Source organism: Pipistrellus kuhlii, unplaced genomic scaffold (genome assembly GCF_014108245.1).
Source record: "Pipistrellus kuhlii isolate mPipKuh1 unplaced genomic scaffold, mPipKuh1.p scaffold_m20_p_5, whole genome shotgun sequence".
Taxonomy (NCBI): Eukaryota; Metazoa; Chordata; class Mammalia; order Chiroptera; family Vespertilionidae; genus Pipistrellus; species Pipistrellus kuhlii.
In genome coordinates, this window is record NW_023425551.1 from 23,344,759 (window position 1) to 23,364,297 (window position 19,539).

The 19,539-nt window shown below is 38.7% G+C and overlaps 1 protein-coding gene across 10 annotated transcripts in view; it reads left to right on the forward strand.

Annotated features, from left to right (window-relative positions):
- AIG1 (androgen induced 1) overlaps positions 1-17,832 on the forward strand; it is a 166,011-nt gene extending 148,179 nt beyond the window's left edge. For 3 of the 10 annotated variants that reach the window (XM_036414793.2, XM_036414791.2, XM_036414788.2), the window contains 2 exons: positions 10,111-10,274; positions 17,146-17,832. In XM_036414793.2, the coding sequence (XP_036270686.1) occupies positions 10,111-10,274; positions 17,146-17,173 (192 nt within the window). In that variant the 3' untranslated portion in view covers positions 17,174-17,832. Of the gene's footprint in view, positions 1-10,110; positions 10,275-10,689; positions 10,840-10,865; positions 11,032-11,068; positions 11,237-17,145 lie in introns of those variants that run through there. The other 7 variants (XR_006739990.1, XR_006739991.1, XM_045572822.1 and 4 more) reach the window with 7 other exon arrangements.
- The last annotated feature ends 1,707 nt before the right edge of the window (positions 17,833-19,539 follow it).

Here is a 19,539-nt window from a genome sequence, read left to right on the forward strand (position 1 = left end):
GGATATCACCTGAACTTGACCAAATAAATTCTTCTTTAGAATATCTAACTATATAAAATACACATAGCTACATTTAAAACATTGTGCATGCTCTTAATCTTTGGATGAATTTTCTTTGAGGAAAGCACTGTGTAGAGGAAGAAAAATCTGACACATACAAATTAAGTGAGTTTGATCTATTGAAATGTATCAGGCAACGATCCAGATTTTTAGTTTGCTTTTAATAGTTTCTTTCCAAGTGTATGCATCTTTAAACTATGTGGCTTGTTTTTGTAAGAGACAAATAATGGGAGATGGCCTTAAATTGACTCTTGCTTTGCAATCCAAAATATAACTTAATGCAAGTTCCCCTGTGCTTATCTAACAATGAGGTTGGGCAAGAATAATGCTGCCTTGGATTGCAATGTTCAAGGCATTCATTAAAGTTAATAATGAGTGCTCTGGCATAGAAGCTGCATGCCTAATGTTGATCAGCCCTTTGTTGGATGGAGTTTGCTTGCATTCAAGTAGCAAGAAGCTCACCACAAAGGCCATCAGGTAGTTTCCATGGTAGCAGGTCTTCCTTTGTTATTCCCATTTGTAACATAGACAGTATCCAAATACTCACTGTGTCACTGCTTAATGAAAAGAAATTGAATATTGGTAATGCCAGTATAGTCAGGAAGCTGGTCTTTGGGTACCACACTAAGGGAGGGCATGCTGTCTACTCAGGTTTTCTTTCAAGTAGCTTTCCATCTAGTGAGACTAGTGTCCCTTTGATCTTATCACATTATGTCCAATTAATGACCTTCAGTAGTCTCATATAATTGCTCCAGGGACAAATGGAACTAAATGATGAATAGAATGGTTTCAGCAGTGTTGAATCTTACAAAAGACAGGCTTGTAATCATGTACTAGTAGGAGTATAGTATAAAACTATGAAAGCGGGAAAATCCACTTTTCAAGACAGGATAACATTGAGGAATGCAAATAGCTTTGGCTTTTTGTTGTGTTCATGTATGTGTTCGTTTTTCTTAGTGATTCAATACCTGGGTTTTCTCATTGTCTTTCTTGTCCAAAATAAATACATTCTGGTAAGTTTCACTTCCGCTTGGTTGTGAGTTGATTATTTGAGCTTTATTATGTGGCCTGCCTTGTTCTAACAGAGATCACTAGAGAAGTCAATGGTGCTGAGTCATTCAAATAAAGAGAACAATTTATTTACCAAGGCTTAGCATCTGTTCTTCTGTTCAGTCTTGCCAAAAGCATTGTTTCTGTCACTTAGAAGAGAGTAAAAACTGTAATTCTTAATTTAATTTACTTTTCTCTTTCCCACAGGCTAGGGGATCTGAAAATATTTATGAACTGGTGAGGATTGTAGTGCTTCAGGTTTAGCTGCTTCAATTTATAAATTTCCCCAGGGCACTGTAGGACTTGCCTTTGTAGACTTTATTACATACCTGCATGCATGGAGGTATGTCAAATTCCCACCAAAATATTACACACATTTTTAAATACTTTAAAAAGAAAACTTACATGAGGTTGAGGACATAAATTAATAAAGAATTGGATATGAATTGGGACAGTGAGGCAGAAATGAACAGGACCTAGGATTAAGATGGAAGACATTGAAAGTTTGAAGCTGTTAGAAGATTAGGGGAATGTGAGCTTTCCCAGTGGACAGACAAGAATGGGATCAGGGCAAGGATAGAAACTCAAGGTTAGCAGGACTAGAAACTCAAGGCAGGGGACTTGCTCCTCGAGTATAGGGGACACCGTGAAGAACTATGAGTGGGAAGGAGTGAGGCAGATCTTCAGGAGCCAGCCTGATAGAATCCTGCTCTGCTTCCAGAAACAGAGCAGTGAGCCAGACACTATTCTGAAAGAAGGAAGGCCTTCAGTTGTCCCTGCAGTGTGCAAAGCACCACTGCTTTCCCATTTTTAAAAATAGCAAAACCAACATTTTTTGCCTCTGTTTAATGGACATAAAATTTAAAATATTACCCTGCATTTTGAATGTAGTCACCAGTATTGAGGTAGAAATACTCTCTATTTTTTGTTCTAAACCATCTTCTTTCTGGACTTAACTTTATTCACTGATTTATTTGTACTGCAAATATATAGTAGTTACTCTGTATTGGCTGTGCTAGCTGATAGAGACCCAAATATGAATGAGAGCAATGTCTAAAAAAGCACTGGAAAAAATATTCTCGGGTGAGGAAGGAAGGAAGGAAGGAAGGAAGGAAGGAAGGAAGGAAGGAAGGAAGGAAGGAAAGGGAAGGGAAGGGAAGGGAAGGGAAGGGAAGGGAAGGGAAGGAAAGGGAAGGAAAGGGTGGAATATATGGCTACTTTTATGAAATATGGGTGTAAAAGCGAGAAGAAACAGCTGAAATTGTTGAAGGTATAATAGCTTCCCCTACAGAGCAGAACAAGGCATGGGAAAGAGAGCAAGAGCTGCAGTTGGATGGGACAGGAATTTCTGGGAGTTTTTATGAGCTTTCTAAAACTTTTAGATGGTTTGATTCTGATAAAAATTAAAATGACATTTTAAAAACAAACATTACAACTCAACTTAGAAAAAAAAAGTAATTGACTCGACCATTCCTTGACCAGTCAAGGCATAATCGTACTGTGTCAGCTAATGTCTGTATTACTGTTAGCCTGGGATCCCTGTCACAAGGGCAGGGGACACATCTACTTCATATACTGCTACATTCATGGGTTTGTCACATTCTAGGCACTGACATACTTTTGTTGAATTAAAAAAATAAAAGAAACATTTATCAGTGTGGAAGCAGCATACAGAAGACAATAGTGACAAATAATACAGAGACTCTAAGCACTGCCACAAAGCAGGAGCTCAAGAAATGTCTGGGAAGTTTGCTGTTTATTAAAGACGGTTGGCAATTAGAGAGAGAGAGAGATCGGCAGTCCAAGGAGGTCACAGGATCAAGGAAGACGTCATTATGGCAGGGATAACCGGAACACTGTTTGTAATTCCTAAAAATAAGAGTCTGCTAGAAGAAAGAGAAGCACAAAATGTGCTAAAGAAACATTACAGATCACTTCTGAAAAATATGGAAATTATGATTTGTGTTGCAGGATTTAGGATGTTCCTCCCCCCACACCCTCCTTCCAAAACTAGAAGAATGAGCGCATGGGTTTCTCGCCACCAAAGCCAGTCCTGATAATTGCTTGGGCCATTAGTCCCTCGCTGACTACACTCCCCACTCCTTCCAGAAAGAACACTTGTTCCCTACAATGTTCGATGTGTCAACTTGATGTTTGGCACCTATATGCTTTGAGAAGGTCCAAATGATTAAAGTTAAGCACGGTATGAATTTTATTAAGAGAAATTCCAACTGAATCCTCTCCAGGGAAACATCACCATAAGACCAGGTAGGCTGTAGAAAGTGGGACTCAAAGGAAACAAATAATTTAAAATCGTTTTAAGCATGTGCCGGGACATGTGTTGGAGGAAAATATTCTGAAGCAAATTATTGGCCTGCCTGTGTGGATAAATTACTCTGATATTTATGATTGTGAATCAGGAAGAAAACACATTCCCTCATTACCTCACTACAGGAATTCAGTCTGGGAGGCACGCACCATTTGCCTCTTTCCCCAGGGATGGGTGGAGAGACTTGTAACCTTGAAAACATCTCCATGTGAGAAGAACAGAAAAAATATTATATATTTCTGCACTAAGAACAGCGGTGGAAAGGTGTTTTATTTTGTTTGCTTGTGTTTTGTTTTTGTTTTGATCTAACCTAAATTGATGGTGCTAAGAACTTTATGTTAATGAATGAATACATCGTTAAGATAGGCAGTTCATACCCTTTTATGAAAGGGGAAACTGAGATTCAAGAAGTTTAATAATGTCCAAGGTGACCTACTACTAAGTGAACGAATTGGAAGTAGATCCAAAGTATAGATGACACAGCTTCATAGGCATAATTTGTAGAGCCCAGAGTAAAATAAAAATGTGGAACTCCTTGTTAAAAAATTATTTAAGAATTGCAAGACGGTGACAGCAGAGCATTAAACTAAGTATGGGGCCCTTCTGAGCATGGTGCCACAAATGACTGCCTGGAATGCACACCCATAAAGCCAGCCTGATGGATAGATAGACACATCCCAGGCTCTGTAAATTTGAGTCAGCTTCAATGAGAAAATTAGAAAGACTTTGATCAATCTTAAATTATGATTAAGCCTTAAAAGGTTGCCTTGAGGAATATGCCATTAGACCCACAGTAAGCAAAGGATCATATAATTCTACCTGTAAAACTTCTAATCCAATCTGTAATCGAGCTAGAGGATATTTCCATGGGACCCCTCCATTTGTATGTGCCTGTGAGTTGATGCGTTTTCTAGCACTATCACACACATCACCAAGAGGAGTTTTCTGAGTGCTGTTTCCAGGGCTCTGTTTCCACCTAGGCAGACATTCTTTATCATATACCCCTAGAACCTAGTCTTTTCAGTGGAAACCTTGGCAGCCACTCTGCACCATAATCTCCTCAAGGGCACACCTCTGCATCCCCACTGTTGCTTGCCCCATCTGGCACAAAGTAGGGGCTCAAGAAATGTCTGTTGAATAAATGATTGAGTACATGAATTCCAGAAAGCTCCAACAGAATGCTAGGTTTTCAAAAATGGAACAGGAACCAGTCTTCGTGTAATTAGTACTCGGAAAATGGTCCAAGGGGCCGATAGAATGGCCCTACAATGAGAGGATCAGATCTAACGAGAGGGCCAGCTCTAAAATCAGCATTTGAGCCTAAAGGCAAATGCTCTTGAAAAGTCCTTCAGAAGCATCATGTTGGAGGTGCCATGGAAGGCACACAGAGACCCACGGGATGAGAAGCTGATGCACATTCTTTATCTCACTCTACCTAAGGCACATGCTCATTGCCTGCCAAGGAACGTAGTAAATTCCAGTAGGCTAAATGCATAAATGATGTGATTATTTCATAAGAGGTAAGTCAGTGCCTTCTCTGAAGGAAGTGTTTATTACTTTACCCCTGCAGCCCTGCAGTGGTTTTCTTCTCCTCTGAGGAAATTTTAAAATCTGATCCCTGAGTTTTATAGGAGGCTCAGCCTTGTGTTAAAACTTCACCAAAACTGACTTATCTTGCATCTTGCAACAGTTCTGTATCTCACACATTTTCCATAATGAGAGTGAATTACTTTTAGAGTCAGTGGAGGGGAAAGAGAAACTTACATAGAGATTTTATACTTAGGTTATTTTTGGTTCTGAGCACATTAAAAGCCATCGAGAGCCCTGCTCCTATCCATCATATCCTAGTCTTCAGAGCATTAGAGGAGCCTGGCATACAAGCTAAGACTTGTTCTGCTGGAGTACATAGCCCTGCTTCTCCACCGACTGAACCTCCTTGGGCTTCAGTGTCCTCATCTGTCAGATGGTACTACTCTAACATGTTCCCCAAAGTGTTGCTCATAAAATATTTACAACAGTGCCTGTCACTAAGAATTCAGTATCACTAGCTATTAGCTGTCATTGCATTGAATCTGTGTTCTTTGTGTCTTCTGACTAATAGCCTTGCTCCTTACCAAAATATGATAATAAAAGCAATTTTAAAATCTTCTTTAAAATAAACTAATCTGTCTGGCCAGCATGGCTCAGTGGTTGAGCCTTGACCTATGAATCAAGAGGTCACAGTTCAATTTCCAATCAGGGCACATGCCTGGGTTGTGGGCTTCATCCCCAGTAGGAGTGCAGGAGGCAGCCAATGGATGATTCTCTCTCATCATTGATATTTCTATCTCCTTCTCCCTCTCCCTTCCTCTCTGAAATCAATAAAAATATATTTTTAAAAAATAAAATAATCTTGAGAACTGACAGGTCATCAGTAGTAAAATAGGTATGTGTGTCTACCCAGGATATATAAGGGTGATAGAGCCAGGAAAGTGAGGGATGCTATGTCCCCTTCACTACAGCTCCTTGAGGGCTCCAGTGACCTCCACAACTTGTGAACTGTGTGATGGGATGACATTTGGCCATATGGTATAAAGAGCTACAGAGTTTGACCATGTTAATTTGTCTTTTCTTAACTATATATCATTTATATCCATTCAGGATCCAAAGTAGATTTATATGATACATATAACACTTGAAATCAGAAAAGTATCTTTGTGGGTGCAAAATTTGTTTTCTAATTATTCTGAGTTCTCAGTGTTACAGTGCTAATAAATGTGGTTTACTCTACCCTTGAACCACTTCACTGGCATCAAGACACCGCATTTTTCTGTCTTCCTTCTATGTCACTAGCCCACTTTTTTTATTTCCTTTAAGCCTCACCTTCCTCAACCTATCCCTTAAATCTTGATATTTTTTAGGGCTCCCTCATGGACTCACTTTATTCATACCTTATATTCTAGGTGTAAGAACTCCCACTGTGGTTGAATTTAAGCTGCCAACCAACCTGCTTGCAACCATCCTTCCTAAAGATCTAATAACCCACTCTCCTGACCATGTGATCTGTTTCACATTTATTCAGAACCCCTCAAAGACTTCCTGATGTCCATACCAGGATAAGTCTACTTTTCTTACCATGTTTTAAAAAGTCACCCACAGGGTAGTGTCTGCCTGCCCCTCATGCAAAATGTTTTCTTCTTGAATATCTGGGAGCTCTCCCTTGTTTTCAGGTCTTTTGACATGCAATTCCATTTGGCTAAAAAGTTCTTGTCTCCCATCTTTGTTTGATTAACTCTTACTCCTCCTATCACAGCTTAAACGCACCTTGATTCATTTATTCTTTCTCCTATGTGACAGGCATTGTGATAAGTATTGAAAATATAATAAGATATTTAGATACTATAAAGGGGGATAAATATTATTTAAGTAAATATGTCATTTAAATTTAAGTACTAATAAAAAGAATAGCTTTAATATAATAGAGATTTATGGTTCTGAGTTTATAAAATCTGATCTAATATAATAGGTCTGAGAAAATTTTCTAACTGATGATTGGTTCATTATAATAGTTGAACTAAGATATAAAGGAGTACTATAATTTAATTAGGCTAAGGGTAAGGTAACTAACAGCATGGACAGAAAAAAAAAAATGGAGCAAATGAAAATCCACATGGCAGGAAGGAACATGGCAAAATCAAGGAAGCGAATGAAAGCAAGCGTAACAAAAGCCAGGTATGATATGGGGGGATGAATCAGGCAGAAGCCATTCTATCTATGAAGGGCACTCTAGACTTTGTTAAAAATGTGAGTCTTTAACAAAAAAGCAATGGGAGGCTATTGACATGTTTGAGGTAGAGACATAATGTGTTCAGATTTCTGATTTTGAAACTCTAACAGATGTGGGGATGAATGGGAAGGAGACAAAATTTGATATGAAGACAGATTAGAAACTGTGACAGTACTCTAGACAGATGGATGATTTAATACAAGTTACCATACTGGTGATGGAGATGGTAAGCAATAAACATATTGGAAAGTTATGTGAGATAACCTTGACAAGACAAAGATATGGATTGAAAATATGTGATGAGAGAGAAATAACAAAGATGACTCCCGAGTTTGGGTTGCAAAACTGAATGGAGGTAATATCATTCACAGGGATAAAGAATAAGGAACAACAGAGGAGGACCAGGTTTGAGGGAACCAAGCATGACATTGGCTGCAGATATATCAAGACAGGGCTATCTTTATGATGTGCAAAATGAGATGTGATGATGACTGTTGGATAAACTGTTCTGGAACAGAGGAGGGATCTGGATGGGGACATAAATTTTTGAAATATCTTTGACTAGGTAGTAGATATAAAGCAGTGCCATGAAAAAGCTCGTTAACTGAGAATGCATAGTATAAGAAGGTTTTAAAACCAAACCTTAAGGAAATTCATTATTTAATGGTTTGGTAGTGAATGGTGAACTTACAAAAAGATCCAAGGAGAGCAGTGTCAGAGATAGGAAGAAAACTGGGAAACATAATGATAGCCAGTGTGTGTTTTTTTTGTTTGTTTGTTTTTTGTTGTTGTTAATCCTCACCCAAGGATATTTTTCTATTGGTTTTTAGGAACAGTAGAAGAGAGAGGGAAAGACAAAAAGAAACATCGATGTGAGAGAAACACATCAATTAGTTGTCTCCTGCACTAGCTCCAACCAGGACCCTGGCTGGGGAGGAGCCTGCAACCAAGGTACATGCCCTTGTCTGGAATTGAACCCGAGACACTTTGGTCTGTAGGCTGACACTCTATCCACTGAGCCAACCTGGCTTGGGTGCCAGTGTGTTTTAGTGGAGTACCAAGAACAGAAGCCAACTGTTGTGAGTGGAGAATTAGTGTAAGATGTAGATATGAAGTCAATGAGTGTAGATTCACTGGAGAAGCTTGTTTTTTAAGAGAAAGAGAGATAGTGAGCAGTATTTGTGAAGTTGATGGGAAATTTTTTTATGTGCTGTACTGAAAGGCATTAGAGCATATTTATCAATTGTGAAAAAAAATCAATTTGAAAGGAAGTTGAATACATAAGAGAAAGAAACACTGATAGTAAGTGTAAATTCCTCTCAAAAGCAGGAAATTATCTCTGAGCATCCATGACATTCATGACATGTAAACTTTTCTTAATTCTGACTACACTAATTATTTTCTTTTTTATATCTGTGTTCCTCATTAGATGCTACTGCATAAGGACAAAAATCACCTTTATCTCATTTACTTCTGTATCCCTAGTGTGTATCAGAGCACTCAGAAGGCATTAATAAATATCCATTTTAATTGCTCATTAAAGTGAATAACACTGGAGCTACACTTAATAAAAAGACCACCCACAAGTCTTATGATATTATAACATGTGCATATGTATGTATGCACACATGCACACACACACACACAAACATGCACAACGGTTATCATTTGGGGGGGGGGCAAAATTAAAATTGATATCATTATATTAAGCAGAAGCTTTTTGGGTATCAAGACAAAGTGGCCTTAGATTGAGATAGAAATTGAAAGCCAACCAAGAACCAAGAAGTCTCCAGAAATAGATGAGCAAGTTCATGAGTCATTTTTGTGCAGAAAATTGAGCCTTGATTATATCAAGAAAACAAATGGTGAAAGCACATCCTGTTGGGACACGCAGATGCATCATTCACACCAATCCAGGTGAAACCCCACATAACAAGATTTCTGCATCTGAGATGGCTTGATGACCTACTAAGTCAAAAAAAACTTTTTTTAAAAAAGGCTTCATCATTCCCTAGCCAATTTGGCTCTGTGGATAGAGTGTTGGCCTGCGGACTGAAAGGTCCTGGGTTTGATTCCAGTCAGGAGCATCTACCTGGGTTATGGGCTTAATTCTCAGTAGGGAGCATGCAGGAGGCAGCTGATAAATGATTCTCCCTCATTGTTGATGTTTCTTTTCCTCTCTCTTTTTCTCTCTCTCCTCCCTTTCTCTCTGAGATCAATAAAAAATAGATGTTTTCTAAAAATAGATGGGATGTGCTTATGTGAAGAAGAGATTGAGAAGATTATATAACAGTATTTAGACAAACAAAAGTTTCAAATCCCTAACTAGAACCCTTCAAGAGTCAGAAAAGACAAGGAGGAACTTAGGAACTGCCACATTGGAGGACAGTAAGGAGTCGTGACTACCAAATGCGGCAGATAAAGGACATGAATGGGAAAACAGAAATTCCAAATAAAATCTGTCAGTAGTATTGTGTACCAATGTTCACTGCTTCTGTTTAACCATGGTTATACAAGATGCCACCATGCAGGGAAATTGAGCAAAGGGCATACTAGAGCTCTCTATACCATATTTTCTACTCTGCTGTGAATTTAAAATTAGTTCAGAAAAAAAAAAAGAAAGAAAGAAAGAAAGAAAGAAAGAAAGAAAGAAAGAAAGAAAGAAAGAAAGAAAGAAAGAAAGAAAGGAAGGAAGGAAGGAAGGAAGGAAGAAAGAAAGGAAGGAAAGAAAGGAAGGAAAGAAAGGAAAGGAATTGCAGCATTTCTGTCTCAGAAGCAAAGCTGTGACTGGCATTGCTGAAGCATGGTTGAAATAGCGGGAGGGGTCCTGTTGGTAAAATCAGCAACTTTGAAATCTGACCTGAGAATAAATCCTATCTTTGTCTCCATTGCAATTCCATTGCAGGGTGTGTTGGGTGCATCATGTAACTGGGATGTGGGCGTACCCCTTCCTGGAACACATTGGCCCGGGAGCCAGAATCATCTTCTTCGGGTCTACAACCATCTTTTTGAACTTTCTGTACCTGCTGGGAGAAGCTCTGAACAGCTATATCTGGGATACACAGAGAAGTAAGTATTGTTTAGGGGAGCATAAAACAAGAGAATTTCAGACTTAAAAAGTGTGTGCAGAGATAGAAGGAAAAATCTTCTGTAGCACGGGATCACTTAAGAAGAGTTACTTTTTTGTAATAACAATGTTAATTTAAGAGCTCCTAGCAGTTACCTGAAAGGTTCATTACTCACTTTATCTTATTAGCTAGTAAAATATCTAAATCTAAGAGAAAAGAATCACATCCATAAATTTTATAGTGAGAAATGTAGTGTTAACAGGGAAAAAATTAGGGAGTTCACTCTGATTAATAAGTACTGCCTTCGCTAAAGGACCCCCAACGAAATAGACAAACATTACATGTAACCAGTCTCCATGGAAGCCACCCAGATCTCCACTTTTTACATCATCCTTTCCCGGGTGCAGTAGCCTCAGAGACATCTCACCACCATTCTGCTAGACATTGAAGCAGTACCGGAAACCCAGGCCACGTGATTCACCAGTGACTGTCATGTTCAAGGGCAAAGTAGTCCAGGCACTAAAGGGCAATACTTCATTGCTGCAAAAAGTTTTTAACCTACGCTTTGATTTGTCTTTTGTTTCTGTTTAAGCAGAGCCTCCATCTTGGCAAGGCACGTAATCTTACCCAAGTTGTGAAAAACCTGTCCAAAGTGTATGTAAGATAACAAACGAATGGGAAGGTGAAAAAAGCAGCAGCACAGATATGTAGTGACTTGAGCCCTCACAGCAATCCATCCAAAGACAAGATGACTTGGGGATTTTATTTTATTTTTATTTTTATTTTTGACTTGAGGATTTTAGAGAACTCTGGGCATCTCCTCTGAACTAATCACAACATTCTAGGCCTCACCAGAAACTGACGTATGTTCCGCAGACATTGAGTACCCTACTTTGTGCCAGACACTGTGCCAGGAAAGTGACCTAATTAGACAAATAAAACAGTCATTGCACGATTGCTGAATTGGACTTCTTTTGTGTGTGGATCTTCTAAGATGGTATGTGTCAAAGTGTTAGCCAATACTATTGTAAATGGCCCGGAGGAACTTGAGGGATTCTTTTCTCAGCAGCTGGCTTGATTTTAATAAGGGGTCTATTAGAACAAGTATCGAAATATTTTATTCAGTTCAGGCCACAGCTTGAGGGACCAGAAATTAATCTTCTCATAATTTTTCTTTCTGTTCAATGGGAATAGTAATCTTTCTCTACTAATTAACTTATAAGAGTATTTAGCTAACTTTCAAAATGTATTAAAAATAAAATGTAGCCTGGCCGGTGTGGCTCCATGATTGAGTGTCAATTTATGAACCAGGAGATCATGGTTTGACTCCTGGTCAGGGCACAGGCCCAGGTTGTGAGCTTGATCTCATCATTGATGTTTCTGTCTCTCTCTCTCCATCTCCCTTCTTCTCTGAAATCAATAAAAATATATTTTTAAAATAATAAAATTAAATTTTCTTAAGTTTTTGTGAGAAAGGCCATAATTCAATACTGTATATCCAATAAATGATATATGATGGGCTTGATTCTATTAGTCATTTGCCATTGTTCTACTACTTCTAAGAGAATATGACCTGAAAGGCAAGAGAGAGAAAAGTCCAATCTAGATTAATATAATACTACATTTTAGCAGCTTTGAGTGAGAAGTTAAAAATGAATAGTGAAACTAAGGGTCTGTTGAATCACCTGTTCAATTTGTGCCATTCTCTTCAGCTACTTGAGTTAAAGATGACTAACATTTTGTAACTCATGTCAAGTATAGGGATTAATTTTATCTGCACGGGACCATCTAGATAATTCTATGGGGACAGATGTTTTATGCCAAATGGCCATCTTTTTCATATCTCAGAGGGATCATAAACTGATGGCCTCCTCCAAAACTTACCTGCCAAAAAGCTTTTTTAGGCCTACATAGTGGGATTTTTTATTTTTGAACCAACACTTCAAAATTGGAAGATTTCACATAAAATTTTTATCTTCTCAAATATATTAAGATCTGGCAACACTGAGCCCACTGTTCTCTTCTGACAACAATGGTTTGGAATTGATTATCAGTTGCCTCCTTTAGATGGCTGTCTAATTTTCCCTGAACCTCACCTGGCCACTTTGCTGTCCCATTAGCTGCCTGGTTCGGTAGGTAGATTAATCTGAAACTTCCAGTTAAAAGAAGTGTGTCCTATGTGTGTTTGTGTGCATATTGTTAGGATGAACTGAATTCTATCCATTACAGTATTACAAGCATGAGTACATTTACTTACACCCCAAACAAAATCCCCCCAAGAAGTAGGAAGACTACATTTCAGCTCCCTTCCTTTTATTCATAATGAATTTTAATGGCTCACTTGGTTACACTATGGTATGTTGTCCTCAACTATGAGATAAAATCACATTATTAAAGAATCAAAAAACTAAAAAGAAGATTAGAAAATCATCTAAGCCACCCCTTACCTTTCATAATGAGTCAACTGAGGCCAGAAATCTTACATAACCCACAAAAAAAGGTGGGTGCAGAGCCACCTCCTTCTGACAGATGTTCAGTATAGTGTTATTTCTAATGAACCAAAAGAATGTCACCATTGGAAAATCAGACATATGAAAATTCAGAAAGTTCTCTCAGAACCATGGACCTAGCTTATAAAATAACAATATAGACCAACCTGATAGGAACTATGAAAAGAGCTCTTAAAATAGGCTAGATTAATAAGTAATCATTTACTCTTTTGAAAAGAAAGTAATTCCATGTGACTTTGTAGATATTATATTAGTTTGCTGGGGCTGCTACAATGAAGACCACAGACTGGAAGACTTTAACAATAGAGATGTAATGTCTCACAATTCTGGGTGCCAGAAGTCCAAAATCATGGTATTGGAGGGTTGGCTCCTTCTGAGGACTCTGAGGGAAGTAATGTCCCAAGCCTCTCTACTTGGATTGAAGATGGTCATTTCTTGTTCACATGGAGTTCTCACTTATGTGTGAGGCTGTCTCCAAATTTATTTTTATAAAGACATTGGTCATATTTGATTAGGGCCCACACCAGTGAGTTCATTATAACTTGGTAAAGAACCAAATACAGTCACATTCTAAAGTACTGGGAGTTAGTTGGGAGAGATACAATTTAGCCCATAACATACTGCTTTCAGCCTCCCCCCACATTCATGTCCTTTATTCACGCAAAATGTGTTCCCAACAGCACCCTAAGTCTTTTCAGACTCAACTCTTTTTTTAAAATATATTTTATTGATTTTTTACAGAGAGGAAGAGAGAGAGATAGAGAGCTAGAAACATCGATGAGAGAGAAACATCGACCAGTTGCCTCTTGCACACCCCCCACAGGGATGTGCCCGAAACCAATGTACATGCCTTTGACTGGAATCGAACCTGGGACCTTTCAGTCTGCAGACCAGCGCTCTACCACTGAGCCAAACCGGTTTTGGCCAGACTCAACTCTTAAGTCCTAAATCTCACTTTAAATATTATCTAAATAACACAAAAGTAAAATTGGGGAATGACTCATTCTGAAGCAAAATTGCTCTCCAGTTATAAACCTGTGAAACCAGACAGAAAGTTATCTGTTTCCAAAATGCAATGGCTGTACAAACATAGGATATATACTTCCTTTCCAAAAGAAAGAAATCACAGGGTAAAAAAAGGGTCATGGTTCCTAACCAAGTCGAAAAGCTAGCAGAGCAAATTCCATTCAATTTTAAGGCTTGAGAATAATCCTCTTTGGCTGAATGTTCTGTCCTTGGGACTCACCAGGAGGGGGCTGTGGCCCTGCATCCTTGGCCCTGGGCAGCAGCCCTACCTTCTGGAGCCAATAAGGTTCCAGCCCATGAAATTCTTTTGGAGTCGTTCCTCCTGCATTTCATCCTGCCTGTTCCTCCATGCTGGCAATGTTTCTGCTGGTACAAATTTTTCAAAACCCCTTTGGCCTCCCATGTAATCCATGGGGGTCGAAATCATCAGACAGAGGGTCTCCCACCGATTCCTCCAGGCTCTGCTGAGATGATTAATTGGATCCGCAGGTTATCTGCCTAATCTCTTTAGCAAACAGTTGTCCAGCCACATCCGTGGCCTGCTCTCACACTCCAAGGTCCTAGGCATTGGGAAGGGCTTCAACTGATGAATTAGGTGGGGGACACAATTGAACCTACAACAGCTGAAATATTTCTATACTTTAAGAATAATTCAATTCTGCCCTAGCTGGTTTGGCTCGGTGGATAGAGCATCAGCTGAAGACTGAAGGTTCCTGAGTTCGATTCTGGTCAAAGATACATGCCGTGGTTGCAGGCTCGATCCCCAGTAGGGGGCAGCCAGTCAATGATTCTCATCATTGATGTTTCTATCTCTCTCCCTCTCCCTCTCAGAAATCAATAAAAATACATATTTACAAAAAATATATATATTTCAATTCCAATGGGTAAGTGTTGTTAAAGTCAATCTTCATACAACCAGAAATTAAAGTGTCGAAGGATGAAAGGTTGGGGTGGGACAGGAAAAGCAGACCAAAGGACAAAGGAGGCCCGAGCCAGGCCTATGTGACAGAAACATCCTCCTTCTTCTCCCCCAGCTGCCCATCCAGCTCATGTCCCACCCAGGCCCACCCAGGCCTTCGGTGTTCTAGTGCTGCCCTCTAGTTGATCCCCTCTCCCAGTCTGGGAAAATCACAGGTGGCTGAGTCTCTCGGCTCTTCCTCTGTGTTCCCGCAAGCACCTCCTGCCTCAGCTCTGACAGGTTTGTGTGTGTGTGTGTGTTTTTTTCAACTGTTTGTGTGGAAATTATACCTCTGGTTCTTCCAAATATTATTTACAGCTGTCTAATTTTTCCTCTACCTCCAAGCTGCCAAACGAAAGTAGGTGGGGAGCCGTTTTCCCTGTCTGGGTCAGTGAACACCCCCTATTCTCCACCCCTGCTTTTGAAGATTCCACTCTTGCTGCCAAGTCAACCCATCTGCAGGAAAACACTTAGGAGGAAACAGAGTTGAAAAAGAAAAGCAAGCAGCTAGCTCCTGGTAGTTTCTCCACAGGGATGAAGTGGGAACCCAAGTCATGTGCGTTGTTTGAATGGAATCTGTGTGGTGTTTTTCTGCCTTTGCCTTGGTTACCCAACAACTAAGTCATTGCCTGCTCACCCCCAACCCTACTCCTCCTCCCTTCAGATGTCCTGACTCCTGGATTTGAAGTTTTCCTTAATATGATTCTGAAAATTACTTTGGAAAAAGTGGTGCAGATCCCTGCCAGTACCTTAGTCATGAAAACCAAACCTAAAAGAATATCTAAGGACACCTGTTCAGAGCATGTTGTCTACATTCTATTGCTACCACCCTGGACCCACAAAATACATACTAGGAGCCTGGGTGGGGGGGTTCTTTCCTAATGAAGCCCTATCATGGTGACCCTCTGCAGTTAGGCTTATGATTTTTTTTTTTTATATTGAAAGTTTCATATTTTGTTCTGCTTTCCCTCCGGTCCAGCCTGCTCAGACCTCCTCTATGTTTACTGTTTATTAATTGGTTCAGTAAAGATGAACTGTGCCCCTACTAGGAGGCAGACACTGTGTTATGTTCTAGGAATATAATCTGGGATAAAGCCGGTAAAGGCTCTGTCCTTGGAGAGCTTGAGTTTATGAAAGAACACCAACAAACCCTCCACGGAAACATTTGGGGTTATTTTGTTCCAGCAAAAATTCTCTGAGAATTTAGTATCAGAAGAAAAATCTTTATCTAGAAAATAAGTGGGAAGCATTTGCCAGGGTTAACTTTGATCCATAAGAATGACTTGAACATTTTCATTTCTAGAAAAAAATGAAACACTATTAGCTATTCACTATATAGACAATTGACAGAAATCTTACCGGTCTGGTCCATATGAGTCTCTCAGGAAGAAAAACATAGTCTAGCAGCAATAAAAAAAGGAAAGATCTCTTACCCTTTTAGATAGCATGGAGGGGCCTGGACGGTATTATGCTAAGCGAAATAAGCCAGTCAGAGAAAGACAAGTATGACATGATTTCAATCATATGTAAAATCTAATGAACAAAATAAACTCATGAACAAAATAAATCCAGAGACATGAAAGCACAGATCAGACTGTGGAATCTCAGAGGGAAGGGGGGGGTGGGAGGGGGAGGGTGGATGGGTGGGAAGAGATCAAAGAATTTGTATGCCAATATGCACAACCCTGGGACACAGACAATAGGGTGGTGAAGGCCTAGAAGAGTTCGATGGAGGGAGGCGGGAGGAAACATACATAATGCTTCAAACAATAAAGATTTTAAAAAAATAATAATAAAATAAAAATTTAATAGAGAAAAAAAAGTCTATGAGGCTTGGGTTGAAGAGAGGGAGAACTTGGAGTTTGAGTACAGGTGGGTATGAAAATAAACAGTTCTTGTGGCTGATAAGCTCCCAATGAGCTTAGCACTGTATATATTGCTTGACGTTTAACCACCTAGAGTCCTTGTCTTGGGAAGGAACAGGAATAAAATCAAAATGAAGAAGGTCTGTTTGAAACTATCAGCAGCTCCTCCTATTTCTACAAGATCCTTACAAAGCAGTCTGGTTGGGGTTTCTTGAGCAAACTCCATGAGTCAAGAACTAACTTGAGTCCCTCACTGCCAGAAGCCACAAGGACTGGGTGTGTCCCGGAGATGATTTGTCTTGATTTGAGGAAAAGGGGTGGGGAGAGAGGTCACTGAGAAAGTTTCTGGAGAAAGCAGTAAATGAGTTGCCTTCTCAACTGGAGAAGAGGGTTGAGTCTAGGAGGGTGGACAAGAAGCGGAGAGAGGAGAGGTGTGGTTTTTTTTAAAAGCAGCTTGGCAAAGCTGCTCATAGTTTAATCTGATGTTCAAATAAAGTACTTTGCCTGTTTTAGGTATGGAAGAAGAGAAAGAGAAGCCTAAATTGGAATGAGATCGAAGTGTACAAGGAAGAACTGGTCTGAGCGGCCATGAAGACTCATTACCCCCATTTCCCCTGGGGCATTGGCAGTACAGGAGAGGAAGCCACATGGAACTCTTAGAACTCGGTGGAATGTACCCCCACCTGCCAGCCCAAGGGAGGACACCTTTTATAGAGAAATATACTACATAAGAATAGAATACAGTTGTTTCTAAAATAACTCCTCCTGGTTTCTTAAAGAAATCTTTCCAAATTCATGATTGATGGTAACATTTTCCCCCTCTTCTAGTTTCTAAAACTAAAATTGTGCATTGGATTTTAATTTGTGCAATTGTATTATAATACCATTAAGAATAAAATTCTGTTTTGTTTCTTGTTGAGAAATTTGTGAAAAATCAAAGGAGCAGATGTAGAGCAAGGCATTTGAGTATTTGTCCTACAGGTGGCTGGAAAAAGGAACCCCGGCCCCACTGTAAGCCTGGAGAAAATGCGTTGGGTAACCCCTATTTGCAATAATGTCACAGTTGCCTCAAACAGGCAATGTGAGCGAAAAGTACATCAACTTAGTCAAATCCATGAATGTTTTTGTATCTCACAGTTTAATCTTATGAACTGTTTCCTAAATGCAAACTATAATTTTAATAAAGATCAAGCAATCCCTCATCTGATGTCTGTATGGTACATCTCAAACCCTAACAACATTGTGTCTCCTTTCTTACTTTGTTTTTATTACCTGTTAAAAGTGGGCTTACTGAACCTGGTTCTTATAATTTGCTGATTGTAATAATATGTATGTTTCTGATAAATCAAAAATGAATAATTTCTTGAAAAAAAGTTAATTTACAAAATGCTTGACCATAATTATTTTTAAGTAATATTAATGCAGAATATGGAGTAAGAAATATAAAAATAAATTTTAGAGAAATATAATGAAGGAACTAATAAAAACTATGTAAAGCAATAGAAAAACAAGAGTGGAATTGATAAATTGATTATTATAATATTTCATATAAATATAATTAAAATATGCAAACTACTGATATGTTAACTGAAAAGAAAGACAAAGAGAAAAAAAAACAAATATAAACATAATTGTGAAGCAAATTTTAAACTATGAAAATATTTTTTTAGCTCTATGGCAATAAATTCTTAGGACCTGGAGAAATGTACAATTTTCAAGGAAAATTAATTCAATAAGTAGGAAGCTGAAATGGACTTATATTTATGGAAGATATTTTAAATGTTCTATTAGCTATCTCCAAAAGAGGAGTTGGATCCAGAGAGTTTTCTGAGCAAATTCTTGAAAACTTTCTAGTAACAATTCTCACGTTATTCAAGATGTTCCAGAATTACAGAATGATGAAACACTTCCCCAATTATTTTTCAAAGTTAATATAAAACAAAGCCAACATAGCAAAGAAAAAAATTCCACTTGCTTTCACTAAAATGCTGGCAACATCAACCCAACAATACACAAATAATTTTTCAAAACTACAAAAGGTTTATTCTAATAATTCACAGATGGTCTTAGATAGTTTGGCTCAGTGGATAGAGCATCAGCCTGTGGACCAAAGTGTTCTGGGTTTGATTCCAGTCAAGAGTACATCCCTTAGGTTGCAGGCTCCTCCCCAGATGAGGCCCTGGTCAGGGCATATGAAGGAAGGAACCAATCAATGTGTTTTTCTCACACCAGTGTTTCTCTCTGTCTTTCCCTCTCTCTTCCAGACCCTCCTAAAAAAATTAGTGGAAAAATATCCTTAGGTAAGGATTAACAAAAGAATTAAAAAATGAAAAATAAATAAAAATTCAAGGGTGACTTAATGCTAGGATTTTTATTAAAAACCTTGTCTCAGTGCACAAAGGGGGGAAAAATTATATGATTTCACTGTTGCTCTAAGGAATTTGAAAATGTTTAACATTTATATCTGATAATACCATCAGTAATATGAAAACATCCCATATCATGAGAAGGAATAGTCATCTCAAAAACCAAAGGCATTTTCTTTCAAGGTCAGAAGTAAGATATCCACTACACTATTCTTGTTATTGTTCTGATGTGTTTAGGAATGCTAGGTCCAGCACCAGAGAAGTTATATTTTGACCTGGACAGGAAAAGTTTTAGGTTAAAAAAAAAAAAAAAGTCTTATGTAACTATAGAATGGATGTTATTAATGAAAAATAAAAATGTGGTTAAAAAAAATAACAGGAAAGAGGCAAAACCACCATTTAAGAGAAAACCATTTTTCCAGATGACTCTCAGAAGTGGAAACCGCAAGGAGAGGGATATTTGTAAGGAGTCTCTGGGACAATTCCTCTGTGACCCTGTGATTCCCCATCTCCTCCAGCAAATAACTCTTTCTCACTTTGC